This window comes from Primulina tabacum, chromosome 9 (genome assembly GCF_025594145.1).
Source record: "Primulina tabacum isolate GXHZ01 chromosome 9, ASM2559414v2, whole genome shotgun sequence".
Lineage (NCBI taxonomy): Eukaryota > Viridiplantae > Streptophyta > Magnoliopsida > Lamiales > Gesneriaceae > Primulina > Primulina tabacum.
The window spans coordinates 28,099,802-28,122,908 of NC_134558.1; the positions used below are offsets into that span (position 1 = coordinate 28,099,802).

Here is a 23,107-nt window from a genome sequence, read left to right on the forward strand (position 1 = left end):
AGCTTACGGGTTAAGATCCTGAAGAATGTTGTCAATAAATCCATGTTGAATTTTTCATCCATAAAAATTTAAATGTTAGCTGCTGCAACATGAACCATAACCGACCCGTTTCCGATTTTGACCGTCGAATCGGGTCAACGATTGACCGACATGTTGACCGGTTACGATCCCGGTCCGGGTCACCGTTAATTTTGACCCGGGGACTACGTAAACACGTTTCATTCGTTGACGGAAATTCACTCAAACATGCTTTGACACTGAGTATCTTCAAATTTCATAGTTTCCAATGGCCAGAAATCCCCCCATTTACATCTCTACTACCTCAACAGCTACTGTAAAAGCAGCTGCATAATTGCCGGCAATGGAAGCGGTGGCGGAAGGGCTTTGGAGTCTGGCGGAGCAGCACGAGCAGAGGAAGGAGATAGGGAAAGCGGTGAAATGCCTCGAGGCCATTTGTCAGAGCCCCGTTTCTTTTCTCCCAATTATCGAAATCAAGACCCGCCTTCGAATCGCTACTCTACTTCTCAAGCACTCCCATAATGTCAACCACGCCAAAGCTCATCTTGAACGCTCGGTATACCTTTCATTTTCTGTTGCCTGTGTTTTTTTGTTAATTTGTTTTTTTGTTCAATCTTTAGTTTTACTACTTTAACTTTCACTTTCTATGTTCTTCCATGATGGGGTCGAGAGATTATGATTTGATTGTTTTTGTTGAGTGCAACACTGAATAAATTTGGATATACTTCTAGTAATATGTAAACAGTATTATCGTTTTTTTTATACGTGCAATCTTAAGACTTAAAACTAGTGACTTCTGGTGGGTGTTCGTGGCTAAAGTACACATGTCTGTTTTCACTTTGCCAAACCAAGTAGAAAAAAGGGCAACATGATTCTCCAGTGGATGCAAAATTTGTTTAAGCATTTGAAGTAATACATTAGGCTCACACTGTGCCGCGTCCAAGACATAGAAATTTAGAAAGTAACCGGGATCCAGACATAGTTTCTTTGCCATTATGCAACGTTACCTGTTTTTCTCTGTGCACCGTTATCATCCACACAGTTATTATAAAACCCTGCATGTGTACAGGGGTGCATTCTTTCTAGAGATTCACAGCTCCCAGCACCAGCTTTTGTAGATTTGTTTCCTTCATCACACCATGTCACATTATTTTTGAATTTGTGCTAAAGAAAACATGATGTCTCAGGTCTAAGGTTCTTGTATATAAAATTCAATTGCTTGGCAAAAGTGTTCTTTCATTTTCTGATGGACTGTTAACTGGCGCAGCAACTTCTCCTGAACTCTATTCCTTCTTGCTTTGAGCTCAAGTGCAGAACATATAGTCTGTTGAGTCAGTGCTACCATCTTGTGGGAGCGATTCCTTCACAAAAACAGATGCTGAAGAAGGGTTTAGAACTTTCTGCGAGTTCTGGAGATGGGTATGCACTATATATGGAATTATGGCACTCTTTCTCTGTTTTCAGTTTCTGCTTGTTGGTTCTATAATAGGTACCTCTAGGTTTCTTCTAAGAGCAGGTGGGGGACCCTCTTATTGAATTCAAACTATAGAGAAATAATCTTAAACAATAGCATTGACAGCCTACTGAACATGTTGATCTTGGAAATGCACATCCTGGCCAAGTAAAAATGTGTCTCGGTTAATTCACAATAACCCACTTTAGTATTATGTTTTTTTTGTTGTTGCTTTGTCCATGGAAAGCAGTTGAACATAGCCTCCTTTTATTGTGAATGACAAGACTGCTATTTTAAGTCTTTATGTTCCCTTAAAATCACCCAAATTGCTGAACATTTAGCTGCAGTGGTTTAATTTTTTGTTATATTTGCCTTGCCTGGAGTTTCAGAAAGCAGTTGTGTCTCATTCTCACTTATAATAATAATAATAATAGCAGCAACACCACCACTGAAGTCTTTATATTTTTGCTGAAAATGAATGAAGAATCATTTAGGTAGCATGCTGTTATGAACTCAAAGGATTCAATGGTATAATTCCAGAAATGAAGAACAAATAAGGAAATGAAATATTGTATTCAATAATGAAAGAAGAACCCAGAGTTAAACACTTTGTACAAGACTTTTCTCCCTAGCAAGTGCTAGTGATCACTCAACAATATTTGTAACTGAATGCATTTCTCCTCTCCTCTAACTGCCCTTTTATTCCCTCCCATTCACGTGTTTCTTCCCCTTATTTCTCCTAGCATACGTCTTAATTATCTTGGGCTTCTCAAAGGCTATTTTAGTTGGGCCTTTGGATGTCTCTGGGCCTGTTGGACCCAAGTCTTTCACAATTGACCCTGGGCTCATAATCAGGAAACTGCTCTTGAAAATCTTCCAGACTCTCCCATGTAGCTTCCTCTTCGGTTCGGCCCTTCCATCTCACTAGAATCTGTTGACAGGGCTGCCCTTTTAGCTGTTTAATTCTCTCTGCTAAAACCACATCAGGTTCAAAAGTCATGAGCAAATCTGTGTCGATCTCCTCAGGAAGTTTGATCTCACAATCAGAAGTGCCCACTGCTCGTTTCAATCATGAAACATGAAAAACTGGATGTACCCTCGACCCCTCGGGCAGCTGTAACTTATAGGCAACTGTTCCCACCTTCTTTTCAATCTTAAATGGCCCATAGAATCTGTTAGATAGTTTCTGAGCAACTCTGGAGCATACTGAATTCTGCCTATGTGGTCTCAACTTCAAGTATACCATGTCTCCTTCCTGATATTGAACATCTCGCCGTTTCTTGTTAGCATGTTTCGTCATGTACTGCTGAGCTCTTCCCAGATTATACTTGAGTTGCCGCAAAAGCTCATCTCTGTCCCCTAATGCCTGTGATACAGCTGCCACCTTGCGTTTCTCTCGGAATAAATTGAGTCATGCTCGGTGGCTTGTGCCCATTTACCACTTCAAATGGACTCATTCCCGCTGATGTTTGATAAGAAGTATTGTACCAATATTCTGCCCAATGTATCCACTGAGCCCAACTTTTAGGCTGTTCTGAACAGAAGCAGCGTAGGTAAGTCTCAACGCACTTGTTTAGCGCTTCACTCTGTCCGTCGGTCTCAGGGTGATACGCTGTACTCATTTTTAGTTGGGTTCCCTGTAGCCTGAAAATTTCAGACCAAAATAGACTCATAAACACAACATCCCTGTCGCTCACAATCGTCTTTGGAACCCCATGTAATTTCACCACATTCTTGACAAACAGCTCAGCTACTGCACTTGCCTTGTAGGGGTGTTTCAACAGCAAAAAATGTGCATATTTGGATAGCCTGTCTATTACCACCAATATTACATCATACCCTTTTGATTACGGGTGATTTCGGGAGTCCCGTAATAAAATCCATGGCTAAATCCTCCCAAACCACTTCTGGAAGTACCAACGGTTGGAGTAATCCCGCAGGTTTAGTGGCCTCATACTTTTGTTTTTGACAGGTCGAACACTGAGCTACAAACTTCCTGACATCGGCCTTCATCCCCTTCCAATAAAAATTACTTGCTACCCTCTTATATGTTCGTAATGCACCAGCGTGTCCCCCAACTGGAGTGCTATGAAACTCGTTTAACAACTTGGTGACCCACTGTGATGACTGCGGAATCACTAATCTGCCTTTGTGCTACAAACAATCGTTGACTAACATGTAATGGTTGTTGGTCCTGTCCTCTCTTTGAATTCTGTCAATAATCTTCCTCAGCTCTTGATCCCCCCAAACTGCATCTTTAAGTTCGTTCATCTCAACCCATTCAGCTTTTGTCAAAACCATCAATTCTCCCCTGTCTTCTCTTCGAGACAACGCATCGGCTGCCCCATTCTCCAACCCTCTCTTGTGCTGGATTTCAAACTCATAACCAAGCAGTTTGGCCAACCAATATTGTTGGTCAGGAGTGGTAATTCGTTGCTGCAAGAGGCTTCTTAGTGGCTTATGATCGGTTATCACTGTGAACTTCCGTCCCAACAGATAGTGGCGCCAATGTTGGACAGCTAATACCAAAGCCATTAATTCTCGTTCATACGTTGATTTTGTTGAAGCCCTCTCAGCCAAGGCCTTACTATAATAAGCGATGGGCCTGCCCTCTTGGACCAGCACTGCCCCTAGCCCCACTCCTGATGCATCACACTCCACCACAAACTCTTGACTAAAATTGGGCATTTTAAGTACAGGAGCCGTACTCAGAGCCTCTTTGAGTTTGACAAATGCTTCCTCTGCCATGTCATTCCAGGAGAAGTTATTTTTTTTCAGCTGGTCAGTTAATGGTTTAGCAATCTTCCCATAATCTTTAATGAATTTTCTGTAGTAACCTGTCAACCCCAGAAATCCCCTCAAGCCCTTTGTGTTTTTCGGTCTCGGCCACTGACTAACACTTGTTATCTTGTCTGGATCTACCATTACCCCTTGACCAGTGATAATATGTCCCAAGTAGCCTACTTGACGCAGCCCAAAGTGACATTTCTTTTTATTCAAAACCAGACTGTTATTCACCAGTACATCGAGCACCAATCTCACATGCAACAAGTGTTCCTCCCACCCTTCACTGTAAATCAGTATGTCATCAAAAAATACAAGAACAAATTTCCTCAGATAAAGCCGGAATACCTCATTCATGGTGGCTTGGAACGTTGCCGGGGCGTTTTTCAAACCAAAGGGCATTACCACAAATTCGTAATGCCCATCATGCGTTCGAAACGCTGTTTTCGGAATATCCTCGGGTTGAACTCGAATTTGGTGATACCCCGACCTGAGATCCAACTTTGAGAAGTACCTCGCACCATGCAATTCATCGAAAAGCTCTTCAACCACTGGAATAGGATATTTGTCAGGTATGGTGATCTCATTCAAGGCTCGATAATCAATACAAAAGCGCCAACTACCATCTTTTTTTTTACAAAAATTACGGGGCTGGAGTATGGGCTGCTACTTGGCTGTATGACACCCGATTTGAGCATGTCTCGCACCATCCGTTCTATCTCATCTTTTTGGTGATGGGCGTAGCGATATGGTCGCACCGATACCGGCCCATATCCCTCCTTGATGTTAATGACATGATCTTGCAATCGTCGAGGAGGCAATCCTGTAGGCTCTTGAAATACTCCTCCGTACTGAGAGAGGAGAATGTCAATTGCCTTATTGGAACCTTCTCGCTCTACTGCTAGTTTCCTCAGCCCACTGTCATTCCACTTGACCAGCACCGCCCCACAGAATTCCACCTCTCTCACTTTAGCAAGGGATCTGAACGATACCACGGATCTACTGAGCGTCGGGTCCCCTCGTAGAACCACCGTCTGCCCATGCCACGTAAATCTCATCTCCATATTGGCCCAATTCAGCATGACGTCGCCCAAAGTTCGCAGCCAGTCAACGCCCAGAATGAGATCAAGTTCACCCAACTCAAAAAGATATCCCTCGATTTGTATCTGGCAAAGACCCAAATCGACTTCTACACTTTTACACAACCCTTGACAAGCCACACGGCATCCATCCCCCATGCACACGCTAAATTTCACACCCTCATCCACTTTGATTCCCAAATCAGCAATCAATTTTTTTGATATGAAGTTGTGGCTCGCACCACTGTCAACCATGGCCACCACCTCTCGTCCTGCTACCTTCGCTTTCATTTTCAGTGTCTGCGGTTGATTAATACCGCTGACGGGGTACATTGGCAGCTCCAGCGTGTTGTATTCAGTAACTGGGGCTCCCACCCATGCTTCATCCTCCGCCCGCTGTTTGTCACCTCCCTCCTCGGCTGCCCCCTGGCCTTCCTCGACTTCTTCCCCATCCTCTTCCGCCAAAATCGTCACCCGTAGACTCTTATTCGCACATCGGTGTAAGGGGTGATATGGTTCTCCACATTTAAAACATAGCCCTTTCTCCCTCCTGTGCAAAAACTCTTGGTGTGATACAATTTTTCCGTCACGATGCTTCGGTACTGGGGTCCTCATTGTTCCGCCACTGTTCCCACCAGGATATGATCGCGATCCCCCTCCGTAATTCGTCGGGCCGTGCGTCCTGTGGGGATATTCTTCTCCTGGACCCAACGTTCTTGCATTAAGACGCGACGGTGGGTTACCAATATGGCGTTCCTTATCAGAGGAATGGGCCTGAGGAGCCCAATTCATATTCATGGGCCCTCTCTGATCAAGACCCTGGCCAAGCCCAGATCTACTTCTGCCACGATCCATCACCTTACCGAACAACTCCACTTCCAACCCCCTTGCCAACAACATCGCGCGATCCACTGTCCGCGGACTATGAACAATCATGCGCCGACGAATCTCCTCCCGCAACCCGCTCATAAAATAACCCAGGCATTGGTCCTCTTGAACGTCACCAATCTGGGTAACCAGCATCTCAAATCGTTCAATGTATGTGTCAATGGGTTGTTGTCCCTGCTTCAGCGATGCTATGAGCTCAAATGGATTAGCCTCGTACCCACCATATCTCTTAATCAACTCTTCCGCAAACCGATCCCAGTTCATGTTGGGGACCCTCGCCTTCATCCAGCGGAACCAATGAATGGTGGATCCTTGCATACAGACGTAAGCCAGTTTGAGCCTACATCCGGTTGGGGTGTTGTGAACATCGAAGTATTGCTCCACTTTCCCCAGCAAACCCATCGGGTCCTCTCCCTCGAATACAGGTAATTCGATCCTCCTCAATGCTATCCTCATCTCTTCTGTAATTGTTTTGTGTCCCCCACCGTTGGTGGCTCCCGCGCTCTCGTCCCGCCCTCCTTCTAGCGCCTCTTCATAATGATCGTGACCCTTCCCTCCTCCTTGTGTTTTGATCAGCTGTTCCATTAGTCCCCTCAGCTCATGGAAACCGCCGAGCGTTTGGTCGAGTTTATACAACCTCCCCTGTACCAACAGCATACTCTCCTGCAGCCCATTCACTGATCGTTCCATTGTTTCCAACTTCGCATCGTTACGTGTGCTGGCCATCTTCTACGTGCGTCCTTCGAATTCGGCAGGTCGGACCAAATGTTATGAACTCAAAGGATTCAATGATATAATTCCAGAAATGAAGAACAAATAAGGAAATGAAATATTGTATTCAATAATGAAAGAAGAACCCAGAGTTAAACACTCTGTACAAGACTTTTCTCCCTAGCAAGTGCTGGTGATCACTCAACAATATTTGTAACTGAATGCATTTCTCCTCTCCTCTAACTGCCCTTTTATTCCCTCTCATTCACGTGTTTCTTCCCCTTATTTCTCCTAGCATACGTCTTAATTATCTTGGGCTTCTCGAAGGCTATTTTAGTTGGGCCTTTGGATGTCTCTGGCCTGTTGGACCCAAGTCTTTCACAATTGACCCTGGGCTCAGAACACATGCAGTAGATGTTGTCATCATATTTTTGAGTCTATTCTGCTCTCGGTTCTTGAGCTCTTTAGTTGACAATGCGGTTGTTCTAGATATAACAGTAACACTATTGTTTTCATGAATATCTGAAGGCTAAAAATCGTCCTTTGGGAATCATTATGTGATGTTTCTGTTTTATCTGATATTGGATTTCGTCTAAGAGTATTTATCCATAACGCTGTTAGAGTGCTGCTTGTGTGAAGAAGGATTAAAACTTTGAGTATGATATCTTCTTATGCTATTGCAAGTATGATTTTAACTGAAAGGTATGCCAAATCTTATGCTATACCATAATTTTGTGCTCTAAACCTGCGATGGATTGCTCATTGAAGGTTTGTGGGAAGATTATGGTCTTGCAACTTCATTTCTCAGCTTGCAAATGCCTTGGTAATTGAAGGGGACTATAATGGGTCGATTTCAGCTCTGCAACAGGGACTTGCTTCTGCAACAGAGATGTGTTATCCGGAATTGCAGGTTCTTCATATTCAAAATTGAGCTTAATCGATAAATATATTGATGGTAAAAGCATTGCGGTTTGGATTAATAAAGAACTGTTTTATGGAAGTTTAAATCACTCGTTCTGTCAAGTGATCTCGATACAATTGTGGTGGTTTTTATTTACTTGATTGTTTTGGCAAGCATATCAGACTATTCATGTACCATCAGACTATTCATGTATCATCAATCTATAAGTGTTAATGTGTTTTGATTTAATTTAGGCAATGGTCATTTCATTATTTAATTTTTGTCCAATAGAGTTCTTATGCTTTATATATGATCAGTTTTTTGACTGTGCAGATATGCATCTAATTCTGTTTTTTGCCGTCTGTGGATCAGATGTTCTTTTCTACTTCGTTATTGCACGTGCATGTGATGCAGTGGGACAACACAAGTCTTGTAGCAGAATCTATTGCTAGATGCAATGTGGTATGGGAATCCATAGAGCCAGATAAGGTAAGAAAGTCCACGACATTTTTATTTTTGTTTTAACTTCCTTCTCTGACTCTCTACTGTTTCTAACCGGCCTATACCATTTTGACTTGAAAACTTTTCTGAATCCTGTGATTGATATATTCGATTTCTTGGAAAACTGTCCTGTCCTAGTTTTCTGCTGTATTGGTTGTTGAATCTTCTAATTTGTTGGGGTATTTTACTGTTTTTACAACGTTGCACACAACACTAGTATTCACCATCAGTCTTGACTTTTTAGGCTATTCTACGGCCAAGAAAGACTTTAGGGCTGCGGCATACTTTTCTGAAATTATGCTTTCTTAATCTGTAATGTAATGCCCGGTTTCCTATTTGGGTTGATTGCAGATAATACTCCCTTTTCCAAAGTGGTATTTGACAAAATCCCTAACTATCATGTTTTTTGGGAAAACAGAAGTATAAAGATACAAAAGACACATACTCATTGTTATAAAAGGCGAGCGTCTGGCTGCGCCTAGGCGACAGGCTAGCTAGAGTTCTTTTGTTTATCATCCCTCACACCTATGTAGGGGCAGAGCTACTTTTGGTGCTAGACAGGATAAACCTAGCCCCTTGGCTTAGTGTATTTAGTGGATATGGCTTTTAAGAAATCCGGTCCTTGGGCTTAGTCTATATATATATGGTTATGTGTCTATAATGTCTAGCTTATGGGCCTAATCTGTATACACATGTTCATGTGTTTAACTTTTAATTTATTTATAGCTTAATCTATTCCATGTACTTTGTGTGTTTGTGTGTGTGTGAGGCTAATTGAAACAATTTTTTTCATATTTGCTCCAGACATCTAGGTATATCTTCATCCCCTTGAATGGATTGACTGATTGAGTATAGACAAAGAATGAAGCATAACATCTAATGGCAATACAGTCTAATTATATGACTTGATAGAGATTTTATGCTACATATATGTCCATTAACTTTATTTGCAAGTCTATATCAATTAGAATATAAACTAATTATAAATATTATATTTTCCTTCTTGGAAGATCTTGCGCTACACTACCTGCTGAAATAGAGAATTTTTTTTCTTTTTTGTATGTTCTGTTCGACATGTTCAAATGAGACAGCAAAGTCAGTGCCTTGGCTTACTGTTCTATCATGAGCTTCTGCACTTGTTTTACCTCCTCCGGATATGTGACTACAAGAATGCTGCTCAACGCATTGATAAATTGGACGCTGTTATGAAGTCTGATTTACAGAGATTGCAGCATGTCCAAGAACTAACCATTGAGCTTGATTCATTAAATAATAGCCTCCATTCTAATTTGGATCACAGAGACAGATCTGCTCTTGCTAAAAAAAAAGCTAAGCTTGAAGAACAGATTGGCAGTTATGGTGGAATGAGTTCATTTGGGAAAACAACTTTGGAACCTGCGTACTTTGGAAATGTGAAGAGAGCATGGGCTGATAAGCTTGAGTTGGCCTTGCCTCCGATTGATGGTGAGTGGCTGCCAAAAAGTGTGGTCTATGCGTTGGTAGATCTTATGGCTGTGGTCTTTGGCCGCCCAAAAGGACTATTTAAGGAGTGTGGAAAGAGGATTCAATCTGGAATGCAAATTATCCAAGGTTGGTTTTGGAAAGTAAAACGCAGTTTTAGTATCATTCTTTGTACCTTCTGCATTAAGAAAATTCTTTTCCAAGACTAAAGCATATCAGAATCGCATCGGACACTCATTTCTAACGACCCATTTGTCTTACTTTCAGAGGAACTGGTTCAACTGGGCATTACCGATGGTGTCAAAGGTGAGGCTTTGTGTTTGCATTATACATCTGAAATAACAGAATGAAGTAAGTTTTAGAGGCATGGTTTTTAGCTTCAGTCAAGAGCACTAGGCTCCAAATGAACAGAGAATTCTCATCTCTTCTAATGGTGATTAGTTTATGAACATTATCTGTTATATGGTGATTAGCAAATATATCTTGGAAGTCTCACGCATCTTTTCAAAATTGCTGGATGTCAGAAGTGGAATTGCAACATTCAGCAATTTGGATTGCTGGTGTCTACTTGATGTTGCTTATGCAGCTCCTTGAAAACAAAGTAGCAATTGATCTTACACGAAGTGAATTTGTTGAAGCTCAAGAGGTTCGTTATTACCTTCATCTTTGCTATATATTATACTTGCAAGTCGTCTTCACCTTTTTTATACACTTGAAATGGATATCATTTAGCTATTTTTTGTTCAAGTGTTGTGCATTGCTAATGCTTTATTTCAAACTGTGTGCCTTTTAAACTCGGCTTTTTGTTCAATTGCTTTTGGCTGAAAATAATTCTTGCTCAATGTCAAATTTTTACTCCTATACTAGAAGGATGCTATGCAACAATCCCCATAGGAAAGTCTAAACGCAATATTTATGTTTACAACCCTCATGGCCATCAGTATTGATGATCACATTGTATATGGGTTAGAACAGGGGACACTTTGGAAGAGGGTAACTCCAATATTTTTTCTTATTTGGTTGGAATGTAAGAGGGAGGACAGGGAAAACAGGAGGTGTGGGGCAATCCACTTCTACAAATGAATGTAACATGGTGTAGTCATTTGAGTATTATACTAAGCTCACTACTCATGAGCAATTCTTTACTTGTGTGTATCAAATGCTGAATTATGCAAACTGATTGACCTGTTGGTGCTTTCTCTCCTCGCTTGATACTTGAACCTTTTTATTTATTTTTTTTATTTCCTCTTTCCATTTACTTTTTGGATAGTGATGTGATAATGACACTAATTTCACCACTTTCCAGGCTTTGGTACAGATGCAAAATTGGTTTGTACGCTTCCCAACAATCTTGCAGGATTGTGAGAGTACTATTGAGACACTAAGGGGGCACTATGCTCATTCAGTTGGCTGTTACAGCGAAGCCAGTTTTCATTTTCTTGAAGCTTCCAAAGTAAAGTCAATATTCTGTATCTGCTTGCTCACTTAGCAGAATTACATTAATAAGTCCTGTTGAGTATTTCTATTCAGTAATCTTTACCCTTAGCTGTGTCGAGAAAAAAATTAGTTCATCAAATGATACGAATGTTAGATTATCTCCGCATACCATACATGTAGAATATCAATGGACTTGCAGATATCTAGTATCTAAAATCCACAACTAACAATACAAGAAAAAAATTTGTTAATTAAAAAATAAATAAAAAATTATGTTGTGACACAACAAAAATATTCTCCGATCTCCCTTTTAAGTTGGACCATATAGATTTGTCATACCTCACTTGGAACGAAAAATGAGAACAAGCCTGCTCCTAAATCCTTTGTGAAGATATAGATAACCTGTAAGGGAGTGCTTGTTATTTTGTCATCACATCAGTGAACAAAAGGACAATCAACCTGTATATGTTGGTTCCTCTCATGGAGTACATGATTATAGAAATAATGACTCCAAATCACCAAATTTTTACCAATGTGAGAATTGAGTAGATGTAGATGTACAAGCATAAGTTGTGTCTAACAGGTTTTAACATCAAAATGCCCATTGTTCCCATACAATAAATCCTGTTCTAAGAGTTTTTTTTTATAAAAGCAAGTATTCTTAAGGTAGGTCTTCATTGTAAAACCTTAGGCTTCTGCATATATTGACTTACAACTTCGGTAAATGCTAAATGAACAGATATACAATTTTTCCATTAAGTCAATGATACTGGAATGTGTCCTCAAATGTCTCTCAATCTTTAGCCAGAAATCATAGTCGAAATCAATAAAGTGCTCTCAAGTTCATGCACAAGTAACTCAGTTTCTTGTAAAAGGTCGGGTGTATATTTCCTTTGAGATGTATCAACTAGTGATTTTCTACAGGCTATCTCTATCCCAAGAGATAGAAAGTATTGTTTAAGATATAATTTAATGACTTCTAGTGATATGGTGGACAAATATAGACAAGGAAAGGAGAATAGACTGAGATTTGCATAAAGATGCTCATTAGAAACAAAATTCGATGAAGGCCTTTATGAATGGCAATAGGCACATCTAAATCAGAAACAGGCTGGTGATGGTTAGGATCAGATTTTACGGACTTCGTGTTGATCACGAGAGACCCTGTGTTTTCATTCTTTTGGAAATACACTTACAATGGTGTGGGCATCGAGATATAGATAGACACATCGTTGGAGGAAGGATCTATAGGTTGAGGAAGTGGAACAAAGATACCTGATTCATCTATCCTAGTGGAATGAAAATAGGAGAAGATTACAAAAAATATGCATCAGAAAAGAAATAGCAATGGTCATTTTTGGAATGAGAGTATCCAACAAGTACACACTTGATTTCAACTCATCTAGATCATTCATACCCAATGACTGGGATTTAGTGGAAAAACTCGCCGATCAAGTCCCCGAAGAAAAGATGATATTCGATTTATCAAGTGATATCCACACAAAACATCATTGGCAAAGAGGTATTAACCTCCATATAGAGATGATATTCTATTTATCGTGCTGACATTCACACAAAACGGCATAGACAAAAAGGTATTAAGTTATTAAACCCCAGGTGAATCATAAAGGTCTGAACTACATCTAGAAGATGCCGATGCTTTTTCACAGCCATACCATTTTATTGAGATGTACAAACTTGGTTTATCAACTCGACCAAGATCAAAAACACGATGATGTTTTCCTGATTGACATGTCTCAATCAGGACTCAACTAAACATTCAAAATAAAATTTACTTTAGTTTTAGCAGTGATGGAGTACCAAGGAATGATGCCATTGTAATAGGTAACTGATGACAATACCAAAGTGAGGTAGCGAATAGGAGCCTTGCCATCTAACTATCTAAGTAGAAAAGCCTCCTTGAAAATCTTGTCTTAATCAAACATTAGGAACCAAAAAGCCAATTATATATATATACATATATATATATACATATATATATATATATTGAAACAACAAAGAAAAATAAATAAAATTACATCAACATTTCAAGTCATGAACAGTTCCAGATTGTAGTATTCATGTGAACGGTACCATTTTTTTAAAAATCTCGGGAAAAAAGGATAGGGACAAATCTAAATCTAAGTTTTCTACTTTGGTACCATGTCGAAAAAGAAATGAGTACATATTGAATAATAATAGCATTAGGTTATCTCCTCTATAGAGAAAAGTCACACCGGATAATTAAAATATAATGGACTTACAAAATATCCACCATGTAAACACAACTAACAATGCCAGATAAATTTACGCTTTAATACAACACAAATATTCTCTGACAAGCAGTCTTCCTTTTTGTATTTCGTGTGCTACTTGGAAGTTTTCTTTTGAAAAATCAGCTAGAAATTTTCCCCGAATCTCAAAATCAAAGTCTTTGAAACTACAATTATGGACAATCGTTCATCATGGATATTTAAAATATGATGGACTTAAAATTATACGTCATCTAAGGCATACAACTAATAATGCTGTATAAATTCATTCTTTAATACAACACATATATTTTCTGACAAGCGATCTTCTTTTGTATATTTCATATGCTACTTAGCAGTCTTCTTTTCAAATATCAATTAGAAAAACATACAGGATTTATGATTTCCCCTGAATCTAAAAATCAAAGACTTTCAATCTACCATTTTGGACCATTGTTTCATTTTTAGTACGTAGGGACCAGTATGATAATGGGTTAGTGTTGAACAATCTTATCTAATCTTTTATCTTCGTAATTAGTTGAATAGGATCTTTTATCAATCTTTTATCTTCGTTATCTATATTCATTTTGTATTTTGTTTTCCTAGGATTAGATTAGGAGTAGATTATCTTATCTCTTAGTTTATATTATTTAAGTCTTTGTAACCTAATCATTGGAGTGAATAATAAGAAGAATACGTGCTTTCAGCCGATTCTCTGTCTATCCCGCTGCGTTAACTTCATGGTATCAGAGCCAGCGGGATATACATGACCAAACACGGTATGGCAACGCCGAAAATATCCCTTCCTCAAGAACACAACCCCTCGGCAATTGATTTCCCGTCGGTACCCATCACTTGTCATCGTCTGAATGGCAAGAATTATTTACAGTGGTCACAATCTGTCAAGCTTTTCATCTGTGGCCGCGGTAAAGATGGCTTCCTATCCGGGGAAGCGATATGTCCTACTTCTGACGATCCAAAATCCCGGATGTGGAATTCAGAGAATTGTATGGTTATGTCTTGGTTAATAAATTCCATGACAACCGAGATAGGAGAGAACTTTCTCCTATATCGCAGTGCCAAGGAAATCTGGGACGCCGCAAAGGACACATACTCCAGCAAAGATAACACCTCCGAATTGTTTGCTATCGAATGCCGGTTGCAAGATCTCCGCCAAGGAGAGTCCTCCGTCACTGATTTCTTCAATGCACTTACACGTCTATGGCAGCAATTAGATCTCTTTGAAGTACATGACTGGGAGTGTCCAGCAGATGGTGACCGATTTAGGTGTATTGTGGAGCAGCGAAGGATATTCAGATTCCTGTCTGGACTCAATCCATCACTTGACGACGTAAGGGGGAGAATTCTGGGCACTAAACCATTACCAAGCCTTCGAGGTGTATTCTCTGTTGTTCGTCATGAAGAGAGCCGTCGGAAGATTATGTTAACAACGGCAGATCTTCCCTCAACTGTCGACGCATCTGCCTTGGCTGCCCAACATCGTCTCCCTTCACCCAGTGATGACTCTAATGGTGGTATGCGTATGATTCCAAATTTACCCGGTATTGGCCAACACAAACAAAGCCGTCTGTGGTGTCCAAAATGTCGCAAATCTTCACATACTATAGATACTTGCTGGAAAATTCATGGGAAACCTGCCGATTGGAAACCGGCAAGAGAATGACGCGCAAACACAGCCACTGTTGATTCTCAAAATTCAGAACAGCCACCCTTCACGAAGGAACAACTCGATGCTCTCCAGAAGTTGTTTGGACAGCCTACTGTCACTGCCACTCCATCTCTCAGCAGCATCGCTAATGTGGCTCACTCAGGTATTGCCTCATTTACATCCTCACAACATGATATGTCATCCTATTGGATAATTGACTCAGGTGCATCCGACCATATGACTGGGTGCCTCAACTACTTTCATAGTTTTCAGCAGTGCAATGCTCCTAACACAGTTCGAATAGCCAATGGTTCTCTATCCACCGTGACTGGTTATGGCTCCATTCAGTTAACTAAGGATATTTGTCTTCATTCAGTCCTGTTTGTGCCAGAACTTGCGTGTAATTTACTATCTGTTAGTAAACTGAATCATGAGCTTGGTTGCCTGACTAAGTTCTTGTGTAATTCGTGTGTTATCCAGGATGTGGCATCGGGGAAGAAGATTGGCAGTGCTGAACTTTCAGGGGGATTATATATTCTCAAGACAGATGGTGCTTCGGACTTACCTTCTGCCCCAAAATCAGTATCTCACTCTACTTCTGCTTTAAGTTCTAATAAGATCAAGGATATTGTTTTATGGCACTATCGTTTAGGTCATCCAAATCCTTTGTATCTTCAAAAATTGTTTCCAGACTTATTTTGCAATAAAATTCCATTTAATTGTGATATTTGTCAATTTTCTAAACACACACGTACAACTTTCAGATCCAATTGTTATAAACCATCTTCGCCATTCTCTCTTATCCACAGTGATATTTGGGGGCCATCTAATACCCCCAACCTTAACGGAACTCGCTGGTTTATCTTGTTTATCGATGACCACACACGGCTATCGTGGGTTTTCCTCATGAAAAATAAATCTGAAAGTACTAAGATCTTTAAACATTTTCACTCAATGATCAAAACCCAATTTTCCTCTCATATTCGTGTGTTACGCACTGATAGGGCTCGTGATTATTTCAATTCTGAGTTGGGAAGTTATCTGCAATCACATGGGATTATTCACCAAAGCTCATGTGTTTATACCCCTCAACAAAACGGAGTCTCTGAACGCAAAAATCGTCATCTCCTTGAGGTTGCTCGTGCATTACTCCTTACCTCGAATGTTCCCCAGTCCTATTGGGGTGACGCCATACTAACTGCCACATACCTAATAAACAGAATGCCCTCAAGGATACTGCAATTTAAAACGCCTATCCAAACCCTCCTAGAAACTCATCCTTCACCTCATTTACTACATGACATTCCCCTTAAAGTGTTTGGTTGCTCTTCATTTGTCCACATACACTCACATCACCGTAACAAACTCGAACCTCGTGCTACCAAGTGCATCTTTCTCGGCTATTCACCATACCAGAAAGGGTACAAATGCTATTCACCTACCACGAAACAATACTACATTTCTATGGATGTCACATTCTTTGAATCTCAGCCATTCTACCCAGGCTCTTCACTTCAGGGGGAGTCATCCTCCATTAATGAACCAGACAGTTTGGATTTCACAATCCCATCCATCCCACATATAGAGCCTCTTGCATCTATTATTACACCAATGGACTCCTCCCCAGATCATAGAAAACCTAACCTCCATGAGCCAATTCATACATATTCTCGTAGAAAGCATCATCATCAAGAGACTATACAAATGCCCACAGAACTTCAGGCTGCCAATGACATCTCCCCGAGAATAAATCCAGGTACACACTCTCGAGAATTGACTAATACTGATACTCATGTTATTAACAGCAGTGAGCTTGATGATAATCTTGATGAAAGGCCTATTGCACTACGAAAAGGAACCCGATCATGCACACAACACCCTATAGGCAATTTTGTCTCATTTGAAGGGTTCTCACCTACATATTGTGCCTTCCTGGCCAATCTAGATCAGGTTCGGATTCCTTCTAATATCGAAGATGCATTAAATGATCCAAACTGGAAAATTGCTGTCTTTGATGAAATAAAGGCGTTAGAAAAGAACAACACGTGGGACATCACTGATCTTCCATCAGGTAAGAAACCGGTCGGGTGCAAGTGGATTTTCACAGTGAAACAGAAGTCAGATGGGAGTATAGAACGATTAAAAGCTAGACTTGTAGCCAAGGGGTATACTCAGTCATACGGCATTGACTACCAAGAAACCTTTGCTCTTGTTGCTAGGCTTAACACTATCCGAGTTCTTCTGTCTCTCGCAGCTAACCTCGACTGGCCATTGTATCAACTTGATGTCAAAAATGCATTTCTTAATGGTGATCTTGAGGAGGAAGTCTTCATGAGAATACCTCCTGGCTTTGAATCCCAAATTCCGAGTAACAAGGTGTGCAAGTTGCGAAAGTCCCTGTATGGACTTAAACAATCTCCTAGAGCTTGGTTTTATCGATTCATGAAAGTGTTAAAAAACGATGGTTACTCTCAATGTCAGGCTGATCACACCTTATTCGTGAAACACTCCAGGGAAGGTAAAATTGCTATTCTTATTGTTTATGTGGATGACATTGTACTCACAGGGAATCACAAAGAAGAAATTGATCACGTGAAACTTCTCCTCAGTAGGGAATTTGAGATGAAAGACCTTGGACATCTAAAATATTTTCTGGGAATGGAAATAGCCAGATCTACTGGTGGCATATTTATTTCTCAACGCAAATATGTTACTGATCTTTTGCAAGAAACAGGAATGTTAGGGTGTAAGCCGACAGACACGCCAATGGATCCAAATATCAAATTGGGTGAAAAAGGGGACCATTGATTAGTAGACAAGGGAAGATATCAAAGATTAGTGGGAAAACTAATATATCTTTCACATACACGACCAGACATTGGTTTTGTGGTAAGTGTTATCAGTCAATTCATGAACAATCCGACTGAGGAACATATGACTGCTGCATATCGAGTGTTGAGGTACCTCAAAGGATCCATTGGTAAAGGAATCCTATTTAGAAAGACTACCGATCGAAGAACTAGGGTATACAGTGATGCTGATTGGGCTGGATCCACTACCGACCGACGCTCGACATCAGGGTATTGTACATTTGTGTGGGGAAACCTAGTGACGTGGAGGAGTAAGAAGCAATCTGTCGTTGCCCGGAGTAGTGCAGAAGCAGAATTTCGGGCATTGGCCCATGGGATATGTGAAGGAATGTGGCTCAGACGACTGTTAATAGAGTTAAAGATGGAAGAAAACCATCCAGTTGAAATGTTGTGTGACAATCAAGCTGCCATTAGCATATCAAAGAACCCAGTACATCATGATAGGACGAAACATGTTGAGGTAGATCGTCACTTCATTAGCGAGAAGATTGAAGATGGGGTTATTACTGTCACCTATGTTCCTTCTCCTCTTCAGCTAGCTGACATACTTACAAAAGCTCTGTTCCGTCCCACATTTGCTGAATTATCTTCCAAGCTGGGAATGATGAATCTATATGACCCACCTTGAGGGGGAGTGTTGAACAATCTTATCTAATCTTTTATCTTCGTAATTAGTTGAATAGGATCTTTTATCAATCTTCTATCTTCGTTATCTATATTCATTTTATATTTTGTTTTCCTAGGATTAGATTAGGAGTAGATTATCTTATCTCTTAGTTTATATTATTTAAGTCTTTGTAACCTAATCATTGGAGTGAATAATAAGAAGAATACGGTGCTTTCAGCCGATTCTCTGTCCATCCCGCTGCGTTAACTTCAGTTAGATATGTAATAGGTTGGTTGGTGTACTTGGGAGTTTTGTGGAGATTGGTGTGTGAGACTGCGGCTTGCACTACTTAATGAATTTTTACTTTTGTGAACCACTGCTTGGCATGTAGCTGACACGGAGTAAATCAATGCAAGCGATGTGCAACATCTATGCTGCAGTCTCATTTATCTGCCTTGGTGATGCTGAATCTTCTGCAAAGGTGGCACCCTCTCCTTCAAGTTCTAGAGTTTTAGTGTTCGTATGGCCTTGTTAAGATATTATTATTCAATCTAATTTACACACAGGCTGTTGATTTGATTGGACCCGTTATGGGAGTGATTGATTCTTTTGTTGGGATGCGAGAAAAAACCAGTACCCTTTATGCTTATGGATTTCTGCTGATGAGGCAACAGAATGTACAAGAAGCCAGGTAGTCATTAAATGACTCAATGATTATTTTATTTTGTCATTTTGTATTAATTAGCATATGCTAATTTTTGTTTTCTAGTTCGGCTGTATTGCATCATTTTACCGATCAAAGATGTTAAAAAATTTGCTTTATTTATTAGATTGTAAATATGCATTTCACCTCCATGTATTAAATTGTTTAGATGCAAGGTAGGCACAAGTCTATTTATATTGCATTCAATTTTCTTAGTTGGACAGGAAATATATATTTTGGGTGACTGTGAGCTTTACTGATATACTTACTGCTCTCATGCCACGGGGCATGTAATCCAATGTTTAAGAGTTTGGTTAAATGGCATCTCCTTTGGGATCATTTTAGATTGGCACTTACTTTTACAGTCTTCTTTTTCATATCTTCCCAGTAGTTATACCGATGTATTGGAATGCTATCAATAAGATGCTTACCAAAAAAATTTCATGGAGACATTGGGCTGGTATTTCCTAGTGAAATTTGTCCAACGTGAGAAACTGTGTTTTTGCATTGTCAGTTGGAAAAGGGATTAGATTGGTTTTCCTTAACCCCATTTGGTCGGTTGAGACCTTGAGAACTACAACTGCCAAAAATTTATTGAAATTTTTATTCGGATAGAAAAAGATTTGATGCTACCTTGACCAAAGGAGTAAGGATTTGTTTGTACGACAACAATCGTTGGAAATGCAAAAATGGGAATGCAGAGAAGTGATAGTTGGAAGTTATTTCTCTTGATCTGAGTAACCCATGATTTCTTTCTCATTTGATATTATGGCAGTTCGAATGGAGAGAATTAAAAATTGTCGGGAAGCCTGGCCAATGTTACTTGAAATTGATTTGTGTGCTGTCTGTGATAAATGGTATGCGTGTGAGGTGAGACTTATGAGCATGAGGCCAGAAAATGATTCTAATGTAACGGGATTGCACGAAATCTATTTCGTTTCTGTCTGGTATTTTCAACAGGCCTTGGTAAAAAAACGGCTCCCATAGAAAGTACATAATGGAAATGTGTATTTGTTATTCATATTAAATCATTTGTTCTTTGCTCTTTTTATTTTTCATAAAGTTTCTATATCTGCAGTTGACCATGGAAGTTGCTTATATACGAGTCTAAGATTTTGTTTATTGAAAAGGAAAAAAAATTCTTGAGCAAAGATGTCCCCTAGCAGATCTTATACTCGATTTCTTTATTAGCTGACACATTGGGAAGAGGCCCAATCAAAATTAATACGCAAATTGAGATCCTCTAATCTCTCATTTATTTTCTTACATAGTCTATAATTTTAATGCAGACTCCGGCTGGCCTCCGGTTTGCAGATGACTCATACTTTTATGGGAAATCTTCAACTTGTTTCACAATATTTGACTCTGCTTGGAAATTTGGCACTTTCCCTGCATGACACTGTACAAGCTAAAGAGATCTTAAGGTCTGCCCTGACATTGGCAAAGAAGCTCAATGACATTCCAACTCAAAATTGGGTTCTGTCAAATCTGACAGGTATATACAAGAGTTGGGCTCTTGGACTTTCGATCATCAAGACTTTTTTTTTCAGAGATATCTTCACCTTTTTGTTGTGGTCCTTACTAAATTATGACTTCATGGCATATCTAAATTTTTTGACAGATAAATTGATTGATTTCTTGTTTGATGTGCATGTCCATTTTATGGTAGAAAATTCTGATTATATACTCCATTACCACTGACGCGATCCGTATTTGCAGTTAAATGAGTGCAAAGCTGGTTGCAGATCGTGTATTGCATCTTCATAATAGTATTGAACTTATGAATTAGGAGAAGTAAATAGTAGAGTCTAGCTCTTTTAAAACCATGGATTTTTACCTTTATTTGTAATGGTTAATTGAAAGATATGTTGCTAGAACAATGAGGCTACAAGGCTCGCAATGTCTGCATTTTCTTTGCGTTTTGACTGAGTTTGGAGTTGCCATTGTTTTTGGTGTGGATGTCAATATATGCAGCTTTGTACCAGCAATCAGGAGAGAAACAAAGTGAAATGGAAAATCTGGAGTATCAAAGGAGAAAAGTAGAAGATTTGCAGCAAAGGCTTGCCAGTGCACGCGTATCCATACATCATAACGAACTGGTAAAGTCAATGTGGTCTTGTGGCTATCTATCATTATGATTAATTGTTATCAGTTATGGAAAATTGCATTTAGTGGTATTGGAACTCACCTCATATTCATTCGTGCACTTGGTAGATTAGCAAAGTAAAACTACAAGCTCCTCAATTGAATGAGTCAAATATCAAACGGTCTATTGTGGGCCCTTCCCAGAGTGTCGGTCTGGACATTCCTGAATCACTTGGTTTATCTACTCCCCTGCCAACACGTTCCTCAGCTAGGCTTATGGATGTGGACATTGCGAGGCTTGGGAAGAGAAAAATATAGCAGCCCTCCTGTAAATTACCTTTTTAACATATTAAAGCATAAAAGTATTATCATCATTCTATTGTGTAATACCCTGTTTTGGTGTTATAGAATCTTTCTGTGTGTATGTATTACATTGTATATTTAGCTGATTAACACCATAGTTTCGCAACTCGGGCTGTTTATTTGATGTAGTTTTATGCATAGTGTGCTTTCTATTTCAGAGAACTAATTATGAAGGGATCAGCTGGTCTGTTTACATGGAGCGTCTTCTTTCTTTCCATAAATTTCTGCACTTTAACCGTTTGGAGGATTCATATTTTGGTTCAGTCCTGTATCCACGGCTGCTCAAATCATTTGTTGATGTCCCGTGTTCACAGTAATGGTAGTTATCGTGGATTTGAAAGTTAAGCAAGAAGTTATTAGGTTCTATTAATTTCATTTCGGCATCAAATTCCTTTTTCCTTCCTCGCTTGAGCTAGAGGTTGTCATGCTTTTACTTCACTTCACTTTAAAATGCTAATTTTTTCCGCTTTGCTTGAGGTAGACTTGTTAGCTATTGGAGATCGAACTCGTCCCTTCTCCACGTCTTCCTGATTTATTCATAATGCATCGGTAGCGTCTGCCATGACCCCAAGCAGTTGAAGGTTTATGTGATGGGAAAAAATATCAATGGATTCATGGTAACTGGATGTGCTTCTTGCTATGAGCCTAGTGATATCGACATTTATGATGATGTGAAATTCATATGAAAAAGCAGAGTGCAAATTGTCCTATAACAAAGGTGGAAAGGAGAGCAATAAAGAAGAGAGATAAGCATATATTCGAAGAGAAAGTAAGCATATATAGTTGGAAAAGAAAGACGAGTGGTTGTAGGTTTCAATCTGTTTTCCGTTTGGTTACTGAAGAACTCAAATTATAACAAAAATTATTGTATTTTATTTTTTGGTCACAGGACATTGAAACCAAGTATCGATGAATTATGCTTAAGATTACATCTAATGATAGATATTTTTCAAAACATGTGAGGTTCATATTTTTTTCAGTGAAGCTCATATCAAAACATCTAAAGGTTGATATTTATCGAAATAATCAATATTTTGTAGGGGAAAAAGTGTAAAGATATTGTAAAAGTTCAATGAACCAATTATAATTGTAAGCAATAGAAGTTAGAATAGACCAACTTATAAAAAAAAATTAAAATATGTCGATGTTTAAAAAGTTTGGCTGACTAAGTTTTACAAAGAACGACCAAAATCGATATATATGTTAAAAGTAAAAATTTACGATAAAAAGTAAAAATCTCAAAATCTCAAAATATATTAAATTATACACTTTATAAAATTTTCTCTGTACTCAATTGTGATTTTCTCCACACATTGAAAGAGATA

At 39.4% G+C, this 23,107-nt stretch overlaps 1 protein-coding gene across 2 annotated transcripts; it reads left to right on the forward strand.

The window, feature by feature from the left end:
- Window positions 1-217: 217 nt before the first annotated feature.
- Window positions 218-21,888, forward strand: LOC142555099 (sister chromatid cohesion protein SCC4). Of its 2 annotated transcripts, none has more exons than XM_075665772.1 (13): window positions 218-574; window positions 1,286-1,437; window positions 7,702-7,843; window positions 8,207-8,323; window positions 9,427-9,925; window positions 10,064-10,102; window positions 10,324-10,442; window positions 11,103-11,249; window positions 19,023-19,112; window positions 19,198-19,322; window positions 20,624-20,829; window positions 21,309-21,433; window positions 21,549-21,888. In XM_075665772.1, exons 1-13 carry the CDS (start codon window positions 362-364, stop codon window positions 21,735-21,737), a joined length of 2,163 nt encoding a protein of 720 aa, XP_075521887.1. In that variant the 5' UTR covers window positions 218-361; the 3' UTR covers window positions 21,738-21,888. The 2 variants fall into 2 exon arrangements, with proteins under 2 accessions (XP_075521887.1, XP_075521886.1); XM_075665771.1 differs by having other exon boundaries at window positions 219-574; window positions 10,321-10,442.
- Window positions 21,889-23,107: the final 1,219 nt, after the last annotated feature.